Source organism: Hydractinia symbiolongicarpus, chromosome 2, assembly GCF_029227915.1.
Source record: "Hydractinia symbiolongicarpus strain clone_291-10 chromosome 2, HSymV2.1, whole genome shotgun sequence".
In the NCBI taxonomy this organism is placed as follows: domain Eukaryota; kingdom Metazoa; phylum Cnidaria; class Hydrozoa; order Anthoathecata; family Hydractiniidae; genus Hydractinia; species Hydractinia symbiolongicarpus.
In genome coordinates this window covers 30,644,236-30,661,528 of record NC_079876.1, presented here as the reverse complement: position 1 = coordinate 30,661,528, position 17,293 = coordinate 30,644,236, and the positions used below count along the sequence as shown (strand labels likewise).

Sequence of the window (17,293 nt, the reverse complement as noted above, 5' to 3'; positions counted from 1 at the left end):
ATTTGGAGATCAGTAAAGTACTGGTGACGAATTTGTTAAATGTTACAAAAAGTTTGTAATTTTAACCTAATAAGCAATGAAAAGAGTGTGATGTACCCCATTTATGAGCCTTGTTTAAAAACAGCGCAAAAATATCGGCATCACTTGTTTGCTCATACTTATGGGCAAAAATGCCGCCGGTTACGTAAATCACTTTTTTCAGATAATAATGCAAAATTAAAAAAAATATAATGATTATCTAAAATATAATAATATATAATAAACAATGTAAATTTAATTAAATGTAAAAAGTAAAAATTTAATTTATATCAAGAACGGTATGACAGCTTTTCTATTTTTTGGGTAATCTTCAAATTTTTCTTTATACCACCTAAAAAAAATTCGTAAAAATAAATAAACAAACAAACAAACAAAAACATCGAAAAATATTTTAAACTTACCTATGATGGAAAATAGCTCTGGGAAGGAGATTCGCTACAGTGAAGAAGGAAAAAGCGAATGAAACAGATGAGAACGATGCAACAAAAAACCCGAACCATTCAATCATTTCACCAAAAAAATTCGCACATGAAACATACTCGAACCAGCCTCCTAAAATACAAGTGAGTACGTCACGTGTTGGCTAACAAACTAAAAACAAACATGAATATCAGGAAACCTATTTGCAATAACATCTAACATGCTTCCTTCGTTTTATTATACATTTATTTTAAGGACCCTGGCGCTGCTTGTTACACCGACCACATACTGGGAGTTCGTCTATTGTAAATATTTGAAAAAACTCTAATAAGGGCCGGTTTAAACGGCGTTAAAAGGATATAAACATAAAGTTAGTATTTACACTTCTCATTCTTATATCTTTTTGAAAATAATTTCACCTTTGTTCAGTGGTGTTGTTTCTATAAGATTTGAATTAGTTTGTAAATACTAAATTAAGTCACAATAATATCTAAAAACTTTACCTCTAGGAACCTTATAACCTTTTTCTCCCGGTTTCCGTAAATTTCGCAACAGATGGTCACTGTAAATGTTGACATACAAGCCATACGCAAATATCAAAATACCCACACCGATACGAAGTAACGTTTGCGTATTGTTGTGATAAGCCGTAAGTAGCAGAGCACCACGCGCTTGCATGTAACCGTTTACTGTACAAAAGATGGTAGCAAGAAGAAACGCAAAGAGAGGAGTTGGTTTGCCACCTTGTAACTTCAATGAATATACAAATGTTCTATGAGAGAATAATATGAAAGTAAAACTGTTATTCAACTATTTAACTGTTAACATGAAATGGATAGAAAAAAAGTGTCACAAGCTATTTGCATGTTCGTTAGGGCTTATTTGCTAAAGAAAGAAATTATTTCGTCCCTTGCCATAACAACCAGACCGAAGATACAACATAATCATCAGTCATTTCTTTAAAATAACTTGTCACACGACTCTCGAATATTGGACATACAAAGTTACTGCAGTACAGAGCCTCGTTATGCTATCAGTAGATTTGAATTTGGATTTTAAAAATCGAACTTTACAAAATCATAACTAAGAAATTTTTGCAACAAAAGAGTTTTACTCAAGCTTAAAGAATTTAAGAAAGATTGCAGAAATCCAAAATACGCAACAACCTATGATGTTTGGAGGACTCCTAAACACTCGACAATAGAAAGTGGAACAACAAACGCAAATCCACGTTTTCCATCACCTTTAAGGGCAACAACTATAGTATTTAACCAATTTAACGCCCACACCCAAAGTGAATAAACGCCCAGGGTAAATCCAAATAAATGGGTAATTCCCAATAAACGCCCATTCCAAATGAACGCCTATACTCAAAAAATAGCATAGGGTAATTCCTCACGCCCAGGGCGTTTAATTTGTCAAACACAGTAGTCAGAATTCATTGCAAAATGCTATACAAAAACAAACTACCTACCTTTGAAAATAATGCAAGGTAAAACACGAGAGAACTATCAACTGTGACGCACTATAAACACCTAACTTCTCATGTCCACACAATGAAAATGTCATTAATAGTGTTGGGATTAAAAAAGATGGAAGCTCTTGTAGAAACCAGGCTGTCTTCGGTGGCACAGCAATACTGTATATTCTACCCGTGCTTGAGTAACGACCATATGTAGCTGGTTGGTACATGAGAATGATAAACACAACAAAACCAATTGTAATCATTAATATCGCAAGCAAATGCAAGCTTTCTTTTTCGTTTTTGATAAATAAGTCAAATAGCTCTTGGAGCATGGTAACGAGTTCATAAAGTCTTTTCATTTTTACAATGTTCTTCTAAAAATGCAATATTATACTTTTTATTTTTAATACACATTTCAGTTTCATCTTTACTCTGCAGAATATTCCTTCTGCCAACCAATAAAAATGCTCAAAATAATTGCGCTTAATTGAGTTGATCCTTAAGAGAGAGCATCTGCAGAAAGAAACAAGTATACAACACAGCGCACAACAGAACTGGATTTAAAACATTAAGTAACCTCAGGTCTGTACAAATAAAAGCACGAGTAATACTTGTGGAAACAGAAAGAGACATGTTTTCAGAGGCAACCTAATTTTTTACCAAAAATATGACTTCTTTTTTTCTTTTCTCTTCTTACATCTTCTTACACTATTAAGAAATAAAATATAACTTCATAACTTTTACTATACTTGTTCTTCCGAATCAACAATTTTTTAATGTTTCCATCTCCATGACAAACGATTATCCATTTTCATGCAACACTACGATTTTTACAAACACGAGACACCAAAACAATCTTTTGAGAACTATTGGCCATTGTTGCAACCCTACACAAAACATTTTTTGAAAAGATGACATCGATTTCGTTCCTACTTATATAAAACATGTCAATGTCCACAGCATAGACTTAGAATATTTAGTTTAAAAGTCTTTAATGGCGTTAATGCTGAGGTCAGCATCTTTGATGCGAGTTTATTAAAATGTGCGAATTGTGTGTTATAACTTTGCCTACGTTTTTGAAGCCGGCCTCAGAGTTAAAACCTAAAAATTCGTATCATTTTGTCTTAGAATGTTGTTTGATTGAACTTCTACTAGTTGTAAAAGACCCTTATGTAGTTGTTTAAGCAAGAGGTAACCCGTATTACTCAGTTGACATAAAATATCAGTCCATACTTTCCTTTAATTAAAAACTGTTGACAACAATAAGATCTTTATGATATGCGTATATGCATTTAAACGTTTTTTCCATCAGGACACACCATCCAATAAAATTTACCAAATGTACTATCCACTAATGTACTATCTAATTAATATACAACTACGTCCAATTAAATAATAAAAATGAATAAAAATAATTCCTATATTCCTATATAATTCCTATATAAACTCACATCACGAGTCAATTAGTTGCTTTCAAGCAAGGAGGTTTAAAAAGAAGGAGAGAGAACTCTTTTATTTCTATTGAAATCATCCGTGTCTCATGTTTACTTTTCTCTATTGTTCTTACATCGAATTCTGTCAATCAAAATTTGAAATCTCGCGCTTAAATTAATAAATTAGCCGTTGTCTTTTGTTACTATTTGCATAAATTATGAGCCCGCGGCTATTTTTCTCTCAGCGGTAAATGCTTGTTAGTTGATAAATTTGTCGTTTTTACATATCATAAACAAGCAAGAAGCGAAATGGCAGGCGAAGACGTTAAAAATATAATAGAATTGGATGATGACTTTTTTGTGACGGAAGAAATGTTGTCAGATTTTACTGTTTACGAAAGTTGTGAGGTGGAAGTATCGTTTGTGGAAGATCTGTTGGAAGAAGAAAATGAAGTAGATGCTGGATATTTGGGTATTCCTCAAATAGTATTCGTTGATGAAGAAGATGTGGACATGGTGGTTGATAACAACAGTACCAAAAATGTGAAGTTTGTGTGCAGCAAGTGCAAAAAACAGTATTTTAAAGAAGCTTACTACAAGAAACATACTCTGATATGTAAAAAGCCAACAGGTAATGCTTCAGTTTAATAAAGTCATGTTTTCTTTAAAACACCATTAGCTAGCTAGCTATAATGTTTTGTTTTTTGACTCTGCATGTAGATTTCATAGAAAAGCTATTGTATTATCATCATTTGATATGCTTTTTGTTGTTGTTGTCTTGTTTTGTTATCACAACTGTGTTCTGATGTCAACTCTGTATTCCAATAATAGATCCAGAAACAACAACAGTGGCAAGAAAAACTCTTGATGACTCAAAAAATAAATCAACTACAACAATTTCCACAAAACAAGTTAAATCAAAATCGAATCGTAAGTATTCATTCATGAACTCTGAGAACATAAGGAATTTTTTTTTGCTATATATAGAGCAAAATATTGTGAACTGGTGGTATAAACCTTTTTTTTTGCACCCTTTTAGAATCTTTATCCATCACCGATCATGAGCTGCAGCAAGAAAAAATGAATTTTGTTCGTGATGCTATGGTTAAAATTTCAAAAGACCCAATCAATAACATTGTTGTGAAAGGATTCAAAACACCTGGAAATCGTGTCAAAGAATTAGCCAACTCAATTTTGAATGCTGGGAGTGATGTTTTGGACATTATTTCTGAAAATGTAGTGTGTCGCATATTTAAAGAATTGCAAAAACCTACTGACTGGTTCAGGAAAAGAATCTCTTTGGAGAAAAGTGCATGAACTTGCACAAGACGATAAATTCAGACAACATTGGAAACATGTATTACCTAAAGGATACTGCATTGACAGTCAAGAATTCTCTATGTTGTTGCAGAAATTTGTTATGGAGTTAATAAAAATACTAGTAGCTCATGAAAACAAAAATCGACATGTCGAAAAAAGTCTTGACTTGAAACTCACAACTGAGGAACAAACTGTTCTGTATTATGTTTCAGGATACATAATTTTCTCGCTACGTAAAAAATACCAAAGATTAGCAGATTCGAAAAACAAAGTTGTTGCTGTGGCTGCATTGCAGTTTCTGAACTCATTGAAAGTTTCAGGTGATGATAAACTGCAGGTATATAGTTTTCTGGATTATACAAGATCTTGGGTGGACCAAGTCAGCAGAGGATACCTGATAAAAGTCAATGATGACATGTTTATTTTTTGCAGAAGAATTGAAAACGTTATTAGAAAAGTTTTAAATTTGAACATGTTGAAAAAATATAAAGGAGAAGATATACGGGAACTTTTCGAAAATGAACTTATGAAGGACTCTTTAATTGATCAAGCCTGGGTCATACTTTCACGGTATCTTGGAAATGAGAAGTTATCGAAAATTCTCAAAGCTCAGATCATTAAAAAATGGTGTGACATCAGAGCAAAAGCATATGTCACTGCATATATACAAGTAGTTCGACGCAAACTTGCTTCTCTAGCATCGGAGAAAAAAGAGAAGTTGACTGTAGTCTTATCTAAAAAAGGTGAACCAATGATGCGAAATATCCAAAAGGATACACCAGAGATGAAACAATTCCTCGAACCATAAACACTATCACATAGGAAGCAAAGTGACGATCATTCTCTGATGATCCCTCAGCACGTTTTTGAAATTCAACTAACTCATCGTTAATATCCCCCATATCAGTGAAACCAACCAATTGTCCAGTTGACTGTCGGAACACCAAGTCAGCTTTTATTTTCATCTCATCATAAATAAGCGAAACGTTTTTTTGGTGATCATCCAGAGTTGCAATTTTACTATCCACTATTAATCTTTCAATGACATCTGGATTGAATCCACACATTGGATCAGTGAAGTTTATGTATTTTTTAAGTGTGTCAATATGTGGGAGTTTTAAAAAATTCAAATTCGGATTTCGCAAATGTTTATATGCTGCTGGTGAATGGTGGTATAAACTGAGGCACCACCTAATAATTAGTGGGTGCCATCTCATGCCATTAGGTGAACTTTTGGAAGCCATTTCTTTTTGTTGCTCCCATAACAACCACTGGGGACTGCCTTCGGGTATTTCAGGACATGTTTCCTCATTGCAAACAATATTTTTTATAAATTCGTGTTGCTCATCATCAACATGGATGCATTCTTTCTCAGTAATTTTTCTTACCCAAGATGATAATTGGGCAACTTTCTTTATTGCTCTCTGTTTTTCTCCCTGAGTATTGCGATATCTTTCCTCTAGTTCTTCTCTGGAAAGATATCGAATGTTTGTATGTGAGGAATCAAGCACAGAATCATCACTTTTCCGTCTACTTCTAACTTTTTTAACTGTTGGTTTAAAAGAATTGCACATACTACATACAGATGAAGGTTTTTCAGCTAAAAAATGACAGTTGGTATGGCGTATTGTTTTAAAATTGTCTTCATCAAATCTGACCATTTTATCGTCTTCAACAAAAGCTACTGGAAATGTTCCACTCTGATTCATGAATGGCTGTTCGAAATTACATCTCGACTTGATTACATCTTCATAACCTTGTAACCCCGTGCAAACACTGACTGACTTCCAGAATGACGAGAAAGTTGAAATATCATCATTTTTCAAAACACATGGCAGAGTTTTTGTTAGTTGTATTGTTTCTTTCTCCATAGGTTTCCCATATATGGAGAAATCCCAACCATTGCTGTTGTCTATACGTATTGTAAGCAAATGGTTTAATTCTTTTTCATTTTGACAAAGGGTATAGACACGTTTATAGTTATCCGATTTATCACATATACTAAAACCAACTTTCTTCATACTCACATCTAATTCCAGTATTTTTAAGCTGTCTTTTCTGTTTACAGCATAATTCATGCACACACAATTTTCATCCACATGAGGGTAAAATGATGCAGCAGTACCAATTATTTTTTTTGACGTTTTCATCTCATCTAATTTTCTTCTACATCCATTACAAGTAAATTTAGGAAATACACAAGGATCTTCTTGTTCACAATTTATTCCATATATAGATTGAAACACTTCACTGTAAATATCACAAGATTTAAAATTAACGTAATGTTTACTTTTCACAATTTTCTTCCCACACAATCTACATAGCTTTTGAATATACTCTGAATGTGAAGCAGACATGTTGACACAGCAAAATTCAAGTATGAATACTTTATTTTTCAAAAAAACTTCATAAAAAACCCACAAAGGTGTCAAGGGAATTAAAAAAAAATGTGAACCACTTGCCAGCTGGTTATGTAACACCTAATAAAAAAACAATTATAAACTCAATTCAATATATATTCAAAACATACAGCTGGTGTGAGAGAAAGAAAGAATATACATAAACAGAAAATCTACTCCCACTGGGGAAAAAAGAAAAAAAGTTGCTTAAAACTTTTACCTAAATATACATAATTAGAACTAATAATTATTTTCTTTTGTTCCATGACAATGGAAAACATCACCGAGTGCTGCGACGTGCTGCGACACCCTACCGAGAATTCGTCTACTTCGAGAGTAAAAAAAACAATTTTATAAATAACCCCTCCTGACGAGACCTGCACAAAAACGTTAATCAACCCTTTAACTAACATTTTCCCAGGAGGGGACATACGAAATAGTTTATAAGTTGTAAAACTTTACGATCTCCCAAGGCAGCTTTTCGCACTTTGAAGGCACTTTACTCCTTCCGCGTCCTTATGGAAGTGGAAAAACAAACTTCACCCTCATTGAATCTTGTAGTTTAACTAAACTACATGTTTTCCTGCTCTTCCGCATTGCTGTAAGTGTGATTTTTAAGATTTATCTTTTCTCGTTAAAACACTCGTTTCAGAGTCGGTAGGTAAATATTGAGCCAAATCAGAGACACGGATCAGTTCAAAGGGGCGCCGAAACAATAAAAAATTGAATAGAAAATTTAAAGGGACGCCGCGAGTTCTCTCTCCTTCTTTTTAAACCTCCTTGTTTCAAGTAGTTGTACTCTCATTGCGCACATATAGAAGTTGTTTGTTTAATAACCAATATAAAAGTATCTTCTTTTAACAGTTGAAAGCTATTTCATTATGACGCACGAGTCAATTCGCAGAATGCAACTAATTTAAAAGGGATTATTTGACCCATGTATCATCAGCTTTTACACAAACTATATTTTCATACTTGAAACTCTACTTCTTCGTTAGCAGATATAACGGTCGTTGAAAGCCTAAATAATAGAAATAAACTCTATTAATTGTCAACATCCTTTCAATTAAACAGGTGATAATAAAAAAATTCGTTGAGACCTTTTCCCAACTTTTTTTTTCCTACTATAATTTTGACCATGCATTAATGTACGTCTGCAATTTAATATGATGGAGAAAAAGAATAATCCTTCACTAGTAATTTGTTTAAAAGCTCAAAAAAACGTTTCAAGAATAATAAAAAAACAGGTTCAAATTAATACACTCTTTCATTTTTAGAGGTGCATAGTGGTTTACAAAAAGCATGCGAGACAACAATTTTTTTTCCTGCCCATCGTGCCAGGACCACATTATTTTAAAGATTTTCATTGTGAGGTTATGAAAAATTAGGATTTGAGAAAACTGTTAGTAAAAGCAATACTTATACTTCATGTAGCACGCAGTCATAACTTTTATTTTTTCTTAAAATTTCTTCTAAAGATATCCCGATTCTTCTCAGCACAAGTGTTAAAACTACAAGGGTTTTCTTGTTGTTTTTAAAGGGGCTGCGAAACGGTTAAAATGCTCACATTCTGTATATTCCGCGCACATATTAAAAATCCGGCAAACGCGTTTTGCGCAATGAACAGGCCAGCGCACTTTGCTCGCTGGTTTAATATTTTTTTTCGAAAAGCATATTACAAAGAATAATTTCAGCAAGACTCATTCTGGATGAAAACATAAGCAAGGTTGGAGAAGATAAAAATTCTAGATATATCTATATGTTCGAGTCTGTAAATTACATAAATGCCAAAAAAAATTGCCATTTTTGTTTTTCGTCGCCACCAGTTCCATTTTTGTTTAAGTCACTAAAGTTGAAAACCAACAGCCGTTCCGTAGCCTCTTTAAGCAACAATAACAAATTTTATACAAATTGTTTTACCTTGTTTATCATGTTTCAAAACATCAAGTTCTTCACATTTTGCGAAACCAACTTCTTCAGATAAAAGGTAATCAATATACTGCGATGGTAGCAACTTGATAGCATTATAATTTTTACGAATTTCAGGCTAAAAATAATCAAAAATGAGCTTAAATTAACAAAAATAATTTTCAAATCAATTGAAGTCGAAAAATAATTTTTTAAGAAACCAGTTAAATATGAAAAAATAATTATCTTATAACTAATATATATCCTGACTATTTACAAGTACCAGCAAAATAAACAAACTACACATCATTATAAATCCAATGGTGATGGTAAAAGTAGATCTTGGTGCTCAGTTGTTGCTTGCTGGTGTGTAGATTATGAATGGGTTGTGCCTAGGTGGTGGTTCGGTTGTGCTTCGCGTTTGCATATAATGTACAAGACGTCCCAAAAGATGGAATTGTGGTGGTAAACAGTAACAAGACTAGCTTAAGGTGTCCACTTAATATTAACTCCGAACTCTATTTCCCTAATACTTCTTAAGATTTTTCTGATATTTTTTAACTTAATTTTTGACATTTCCTCATGTTTCCAGTTATATTGTTTCCCTCATTTTTCCAGTTATATCGTGTTATTCTAATAAAGCTTTGAATACACTAAAAATGCAAAATCGATATGAGCATATTGGTAGAACAGACAGGTGGGATAGGGATATCTACATTTCCCTAATATTCATGACCCTTTTCTGATGTTTTGACAATGCTTTTAAAAAACCCTCAAAGACTTTCCTGGACACCCTGTGGTTAGTAACGATGAAAGCAAAGAAAGATGTATATGGTAACAACAATGTTGATGGCAACTAGTTCATTAAATAAAAATTACTCACAGTTAAATTCTTCTTTCTTTTATACGATTTAAACGGTTGAGGCTCAAGTATAAATATTCCTCCAGGATTTAATAATTTGTATATTTTTTGAAACATTAACTTCAACCCCTCGTCACCTGAATTTAACTGAATCCACTTGGTGACACTCAGGCATAAAATGATATCATATTCTTGTTTAGTATACTTTAAGATTGTAGCTGAAGAAGGAACAAAATTTTCCTGGAATTCAAAAACAACAACAATTAATGTGATGCATACATTTAAAACATTACAACCTATAAAGATATTTCGTGACAAAAAGAATTAAAAAGGGAACGTGTTCACGAATTTATCCTTACACATCATATCTATTTTCTCATTTTAATCTGTTATTTTTTTTACCTTATTTAACGCGAAAAATATGTGGATTTAAGAACCAACATTAAAAATAGGAACAAAATCGCAGGACTTTTTTAATTAATTTTCAACACTGCCAGGATTTTTTCATCAATTTAACACGAATTATTCTGCAAGGGTAAAATAAAACAGCGAGGTCGACACCTGAGAATATTTTAGGAACATAGGGAACATCCAGATAAGATAATAACTAGATGAGAATATAGTGACCATTCCTCCTGCAAATTATGTAGTATTCTTTTGGTTATTCGAAATGCATGTTTTTCTAAGCTTATAAATATAACACCTAAGCATACAAAATAATTATAATGCAAAATATAATGATGATGTTCAGTTGAAGATTATTTTTGCAAAATGTAGTCATCAATAAAGCTGGATTGACGAATCAAACAAAAAAATTATCAGCAAATATTTGTTTTGTTTCATTTTTAAAAATAAATGAATTAAACAGCCCAAGTTAAAGCTGTTTTCCTATTTTAGACATTTAAAATGAAAGAAAAGAAAAGTTTTTCATCAATCAATTTTCATCAGATCAATTTTATCACCTGTAAATATATTTATTAAATCTATAATCTCGTAATTCTGTTTACAAGTGGACTTGAAAACAGGACCTTTATGACTAAGCATATTTAGTCACCATATTAATTTACAACGTAAACTTTAAAGATATTTATTATGTGGATATTTAGTAAACATCATGATTGTTAGTAACTGGTTGAAATAATATATAAAAAACTTACTGTAACAAAAAATACATTGTAAGGAAATTTTGGTGCGTCGTTGTGTTCTGTTGCATCATTTTCGTAAACAAGCTTCACATCGTTTTTCTTAGCACTTTCTTTTGAATTAGGTTTTTCAAAATTGCTTTCTTTTTCATGCTGATTTTTTGATTCAGTTGGTTCCGCCACACATTCCCCTGTTGTTGTTATTGTTGTTATTGTTTTAGTTTCAAGAACATCCTCTGATTCAGGCTGATGTACTGGTAAATTTTTAGAACTCCCAATCTGTTCGTCACTAGTAGTATCAGATTTAGAACATTTTTTGACACTGTCTGTGGAAGAAGAAATGTATGTATCTACATAATGTATAACATTGCTGCGTGCTGCTTTTATCAACTCACAGTCAATATCAACACCTTTCATTTTCGTTGGCTGGAAATGTTTTGCTAACCATAAAGTTAAATGACCAACATTACAACCAATGTCTAGACAGCATTTATTAACAAACCATTCTCGTTTTAATAAATGAACTCGTTTATCCATCTCACTCTTTGAATTTCTGTAACCATAGTAACGATTGTAGTTACCATGTTTAAATCGAACCTCTTCACTGCTGTTGCTCAGCTTTCTTTTTCCATTGTATGACTTACAACTATATGTATTACTAGCAGATGATTTTTCAAAACTCCTTCCTTCCATATTTTTTTTACTAGTATTTAAAAATACAGTTAAACAACAATATTAAAAAAACTCACACCAAAAAAAGCCAGCTTAACCTGTGACAACTTTAGCAGCACAAAAATCGTTTAAAATCTTAAAGCATCCTCTGTTACCCTATACCATATCCTTTAGCTATCAGCTTTCCATCTCTTACATAATGTGAGTAAAGATTCTGTGTTCACAGAAATTGGTTTCACGGTATAGCTCACTTCTTATTCCAATATTTCAGAGAGACTAAACTTGAATTTTGCGCCTTTAAACTTTTCGGCTTCCAAGAAGTTTAACATTGTATTGTTTGAATCCTTTTTGCCTCATTTACACTAGTGTGAGTTTATTCACAGCTTTTATATTTCGGTATCATAATTCGATATCACTTCATTGATCAAACTAGTTTAAATGAGCCAGATAAATAAAGGAAGGTGATGATTTAAAAATGCACAGAACGAAAAATAACACATATAAACTAAATATACTACTATTATTATTTGTGGGTATTCATGTGAAATCTTCTTTACATATATATAATAAATACAATACACATATAGTAAATGGGAAAATGGGAAAGGAACATAGAATTTTCAACATACTAGAATTGGTACAGCTTTAATAAATCCATACCACTACATTTAATGAACAGAACTAAGAAGTAAATTTTGAACATTTTTTATTCCTAACGGAAGCAACTGAACACATTACTATACACAGTAGTGTCTAATTTTTTCATCTTATTGCTTTGAGATGCATCGGAGTTTCAAGTGGTAATTGTTTTGAATGTACAATTTGAACCCAGCTTACCTTTTATATTTTTCATAATGTACTAGTCAAATTAGCCTGTGGAAAATTTGATAGAGAGTTGGCTATCCTACAAATCCTTCTTGATAGGGGTTATTACTATGATTATAGGTGAGATTATAATAGGAACTTGGTATACTATTGCTAAAAAACAGACAGACAGTGGTATTATAATATCAGTTTAAAAACATAGTTCTTTTGAAAAACATACTTATTGTATGAGAATAAATTGTGTCATCAAAATGTAAAATGTATTTCACATGTACACAAAAACAGAGACATCGTGTGATTAAAAATTATATTCAATTTTAGATTTTGATTTTGACTGCTATTTAAATCATTCACAACTATATTGAAATATGAAATCGAAAAAATCATTCGCAAAATGATTTACAAAACAAAATTCAGTTTTTAAAAATTCAATCCTTTAACGTCACTCATGCAACTCAAAACATCTTATAGTTTTCTGGTTAAAATAAACTTGTGTTAGTTCAGTATGCAGCTTAAGAGTGGTTAAAAATCTTGTGATGGTTTACAGGAGGTTCTCTTGCTTACAAGGAAAGTTTTTTTCTGAAGTTCACATCTACTTTGCCCGTTTTGATTTGTTAAACTTCTGTTTTGTTACCTTTTGCCCATGAGACCAAACCAGCAGTCCATCTTAAAACTGCTGCTCTTGAGCGATCGAAGGCGGCGCCAAATGAATCAAATGCTGGACGGACATCCAACTCTACAAATTCACCTGTTTTGTAACCATTTTCGTCACCAATATCATAATAATCAATGATGTAACGTACTCGTTTTCCACATCTATCCACTATCCAATCATGACGATCAAATGGCAAGTCATAACTGAAAAAGTATTGAAAGGTTTTCAGTTAAGCGAAGGCAATGCCCCTTCCAAAGGGTTTAATTTTGCAAATTAGGATTCTAACATATGCTTATTTTTTGTAAAAGGACAATAAAGCGAAAAAAACAAAACGAAAGAAAATTGATTTGACCCTCGTGAAATATCACAATTGATAACCACAGTAAACAATTGTTAGAAACAAAATAAAGGGAAGTTTAAGAAATGAAATTTTGCGAACTGAAGTCTTTGCAGATTTAATTTCAGGAATTTATTTAGCAGCATTTATGGTGCACTCTTAGCCAGTCTGATAACTATATTTTGTTGGTGTGTCAAAATCGAAGAATAAATTATAAACTAGCTATTTATATTAATTTGTCATGTTGTGAAATAAACCTTGAAATGCATTTAATTCATGTATTAATTTATCAAAAAACTTGACGTCACAATGTATATCTTGTGCCGTTTGTTTAATTTTAATGAAAATATCTTTTAACGAAAAATTCGGGAATCTACAGAACTGCAATGCTCATTTTAAATAAATGCTCAGAACTAAACAATTTGCCACCTGACAGCTGGTTTAGATCAAAACTTGCATTAAGCTGAATTGAATCAATTGTAATTACGAAAAGAAATAAGTGAGATGTTGTATCTGTCATGATTATGTTTTCAAAAAGTTTGTAGTACTTATATTAAGCTTGTTTGATGCACATGATTTGCGAATACATTGTTTATATTTACAATGATACTAGATGTTAGTTTGTAGAAAATTCAATGGAGTTTCCACTTTGCAATCGATAGGTTGGTAAAAATAGATCGTATTTGTTATTCGCAGCATGCAATTCTGTGTGTGTTAGGACGACCCACTTTGGATGGGCAAACTAGGGCTAATATAGAGATACCACAAAAAAAAAAGATATAATAATAGTAAAGGATATTGAAAATGATATGACCTCACCCCAACAACGCTCTAAACCGTGCTCTTGGTGAATAGTCTTTTGCACGACCACCAAACTTTAACAACATGGGATTGCCACACTCACTAATATAAAAACAAAAATTTCACAAATCATTTTTGTACACAACAAAATAATATAAAGAACTTATGGGAAGAGTTTTCAAAAAAACTGGCTTTAACTTTACTGACTTTGTGGAAACTTGCAAAAACGAAGTATTCTGGAATATGTGGTTTATAAAAACAAACATTTAAAGGAGCAGGAAAAGGAAAAGAAAAAAACAGCATACGTATGAAAGGCTTCCCATTTGAGTATTTCATGCCACGCTCGTTCATTATTAACATTGTGAATACGAATGATGTGCGACATATCTTCAGGAGACAATGCATCTTTTTCCCACCGCCATCCTTAAATAAATTTGGTCATATTTCTTTCTTTAACTTGATTGATGTTTGTCTAAGGAAATCTTACTTAAAAGATGAAGTTAAAGTGAATTTTTTTTTTATGTCAGCTTTTTTTGACAAGGCACTTTAATAGGACCCTGAGAAATGACACACCATTTTCATTCTCACATAAAGTTGATTTTAATGATTTAATCTCTTATATTAATATGCAAAGTTTATTTCTTTTTCCTCCCAAAGAAAGTTCAAATTAAAAAAAAGTCCAATTAATCAATGATTTAATTTCTTACATTAATAAACAAAGTTTATTTCTTTTTCCTCCTAAAGAAAGTTCAAATTAAAAAAAATCCAGTTCATTTATCAACTCTTTAAACATTACATCATTACAAAGATTGATGTCAATGTAATTATTAAAGTTGCTGAAGTGAAAAAAGTCGGTAAAGCCATTGCAATACACTTAAATATACTTAAATTTGAGGTTAAATAATTTGAAAACGGATGAAAATAACTGACATCGTCTGCTGCATGGGCAACTAGGAAAAACCTGGGACTAAAACAGGGCCAATTTCCTAAAGCGAGCTCAATCCAACCATTATGAACCAAAGGGGTGGATGACATCATTAAAATACCTTTAAACCCAAAGGCTGAGCAAGAAAATAATCAACGTTTCAAGATCTATACGATAGAGGCAACAGGTATACAAATTTCTAAAAAACAATTTTGGTGTTTTGACAGGTCTCTGCTGACGTCAGCAAAAATTTATGCCCTTGTATCTCATTAATCGTACATCAAAAGTACATGATCATATACACTTTCTTGCTCAGTGTTTTAAGCTCTACACAATAGAGCCAATAGCTGAACAAATTTTCAAAAATTTTCCTGAGCAGCAGTTTTAGGCCACTCGTTTTTATTAATAAATGTAAGCACTATAATCTACATGATGAAAAATTTCCACAAACCTTTTCGCAACATAGCATTCCAAAACATCTGTTCAGACGGGTAAACCCATTTTTCACCTTCTTCTTTACCTCCTCGTGGAATGTTAGACACTTGTCGATTAGTGCTTAAATCAAAAGGTTGACCTGCAGATGGTCGTTGATTTGGAGGTGGCATCTAAATTTAATTGACACTTGAGTACTTGCACAGAATCAACAAAAGTTTCCAAATTTAAATGAAAATGTAACAGTTTAAAAATAGAAATCTTATATCTGTTTTCAACTGTTTACACTAAGCCTAACAAATTTCAATATGATCACCCTCCTGTTATCATAAAGTTATTCAGATGTATGTGTTATAGTATATATTATAGTATATGTTACAGATTAAAACCAATCCACGGGAATTTTTTTAACTTTTCCGGTTTTTACTTTTTTTCATTGTCATGCTAAATCCATATATTCCAAATGCCCGTCTTAGTAATTTGACTCATGAACCCAAATAAAAACAGTAACAGTACAGTATTTTTTGAAAATATAATACATTAAAGTAACACTGAAAATGCTAAAAGAGTACCTGCATAAATTTAATAAAGCAAGAAATGAAGTTTGCCCGTGCGTTAATTTTACGACGCATTAACTTCATATACATGTACGTGTTAATAAAGTGATATATTAATTTTGTGACTGTGTAAATTTAATGAATGAATTTAATGAGATTTTTATCACCACTTTAAAGAAGCAGGACGTCAAACAGTGTTGAATGGTTTGAAGGCAGCAGGGTGGTTTACACAGTAAAAGATGCTAGGAGTGGTGCCATAGTTAAATTTAACCCTTTTTCTTGAAAAGAAAAGAAAGGAAAAAAATAAGGTTTTTACTACATTTATCCATGCACCATTCATGCAATTCATGCACACATAATGTATTTGCATGTAATGTATTCCGAATTTTTAATATCATGTACGTTAATTTTATGATAATCTTTAATATTTTATGTGCCTTAGTTGACATGGATTCATGTTTAAACTGTATCACATTTCAAACACAGTCTAAAAAAATAGTTATACCATATTTGTTGGGTCAATAACTTCATTATTTGCTTCACGCATTGGACAACCAGGTGACTGTTCTTGAGATTGAGTAATATTTCCTTCATGCATTGGGCATCCAGAAGGTGGTTTCTCCATAGATTCAGCTTTATTTCCATTGTGCATTGGGCATTCTGAAAGAGACGAACTTCCTTGTGTTGTAATGCCTGCAGTAGTGCTTTCTTCAACAGTTGATGAACCTATACCCATTTCGTTTTATATTAATGTATTAATGTACTTTTCTGTAGAGTAAAATGAAGTAGGGCTTAAAAAACAAAAATTGACTTAACTTTAGTGCCGATTGTCAGTTGAGCTACAAATTTTAAAGAACAAGAGTAAATTAAAAATACAAATTCAACATGAGCACATTTATTATCATTATTATTTATTACTCTATTTACTTATTTACCCATATTGATACTGTTATAAATGAGCATCATGCGAAGGGAGTCTTAGCATATCTAAAGCTTCTATTTCAGCTAGAGAAGCCATGCAAGCACAACAGAATAGACAACTGCCTAAGATATCAATCCTATTCTCGTCCTCAATGTTAAGCAGAAACACTTTTCTAGTCT

At 32.1% G+C, this 17,293-nt stretch overlaps 4 protein-coding genes across 6 annotated transcripts; 1 reads left to right on the top strand and 3 right to left on the bottom strand.

Moving 5' to 3' along the window:
- Positions 1-180: 180 nt before the first annotated feature.
- On the bottom strand, positions 181-2,312 carry LOC130630635 (3-oxo-5-alpha-steroid 4-dehydrogenase 1-like). Its single transcript, XM_057444205.1, has 4 exons — positions 1,934-2,312; positions 963-1,231; positions 441-591; positions 181-370 (listed from the first exon to the last, which is right to left on the bottom strand). Exons 1-4 carry the CDS (start codon positions 2,281-2,283, stop codon positions 304-306), a joined length of 837 nt encoding a protein of 278 aa, XP_057300188.1. The 5' UTR covers positions 2,284-2,312; the 3' UTR covers positions 181-303.
- A 301-nt stretch (positions 2,313-2,613) lies between these two features.
- Positions 2,614-12,032, bottom strand: LOC130630631 (7SK snRNA methylphosphate capping enzyme-like). 3 transcript variants are annotated; one of them, XM_057444201.1, is made up of 5 exons: positions 11,004-12,032; positions 9,868-10,086; positions 8,997-9,123; positions 8,052-8,097; positions 2,614-2,632 (listed from the first exon to the last, which is right to left on the bottom strand). In XM_057444201.1, the coding sequence occupies exons 1-4, from the start codon at positions 11,679-11,681 to the stop codon at positions 8,060-8,062; spliced, it is 1,062 nt and encodes a 353-aa protein (XP_057300184.1). In that variant the 5' UTR covers positions 11,682-12,032; the 3' UTR covers positions 2,614-2,632; positions 8,052-8,059. The 3 variants fall into 3 exon arrangements, with proteins under 3 accessions (XP_057300184.1, XP_057300183.1, XP_057300182.1); XM_057444200.1 differs by lacking the exon at positions 2,614-2,632 and adding an exon at positions 2,672-2,811; XM_057444199.1 differs by lacking the exon at positions 2,614-2,632 and having other exon boundaries at positions 7,539-8,097.
- Positions 3,412-6,941, top strand: LOC130630639 (uncharacterized). Its single transcript, XM_057444209.1, has 3 exons — positions 3,412-3,988; positions 4,189-4,287; positions 4,397-6,941. Exons 1-3 carry the CDS (start codon positions 3,667-3,669, stop codon positions 4,672-4,674), a joined length of 699 nt encoding a protein of 232 aa, XP_057300192.1. The 5' UTR covers positions 3,412-3,666; the 3' UTR covers positions 4,675-6,941.
- A 131-nt stretch (positions 12,033-12,163) lies between the features above and the next one.
- Positions 12,164-16,988, bottom strand: LOC130630636 (holocytochrome c-type synthase-like). Its single transcript, XM_057444206.1, has 5 exons — positions 16,698-16,988; positions 15,655-15,808; positions 14,584-14,701; positions 14,297-14,380; positions 12,164-13,343 (listed from the first exon to the last, which is right to left on the bottom strand). The coding sequence occupies exons 1-5, from the start codon at positions 16,926-16,928 to the stop codon at positions 13,100-13,102; spliced, it is 831 nt and encodes a 276-aa protein (XP_057300189.1). The 5' UTR covers positions 16,929-16,988; the 3' UTR covers positions 12,164-13,099.
- Between the last annotated feature and the right edge of the window lie 305 nt (positions 16,989-17,293).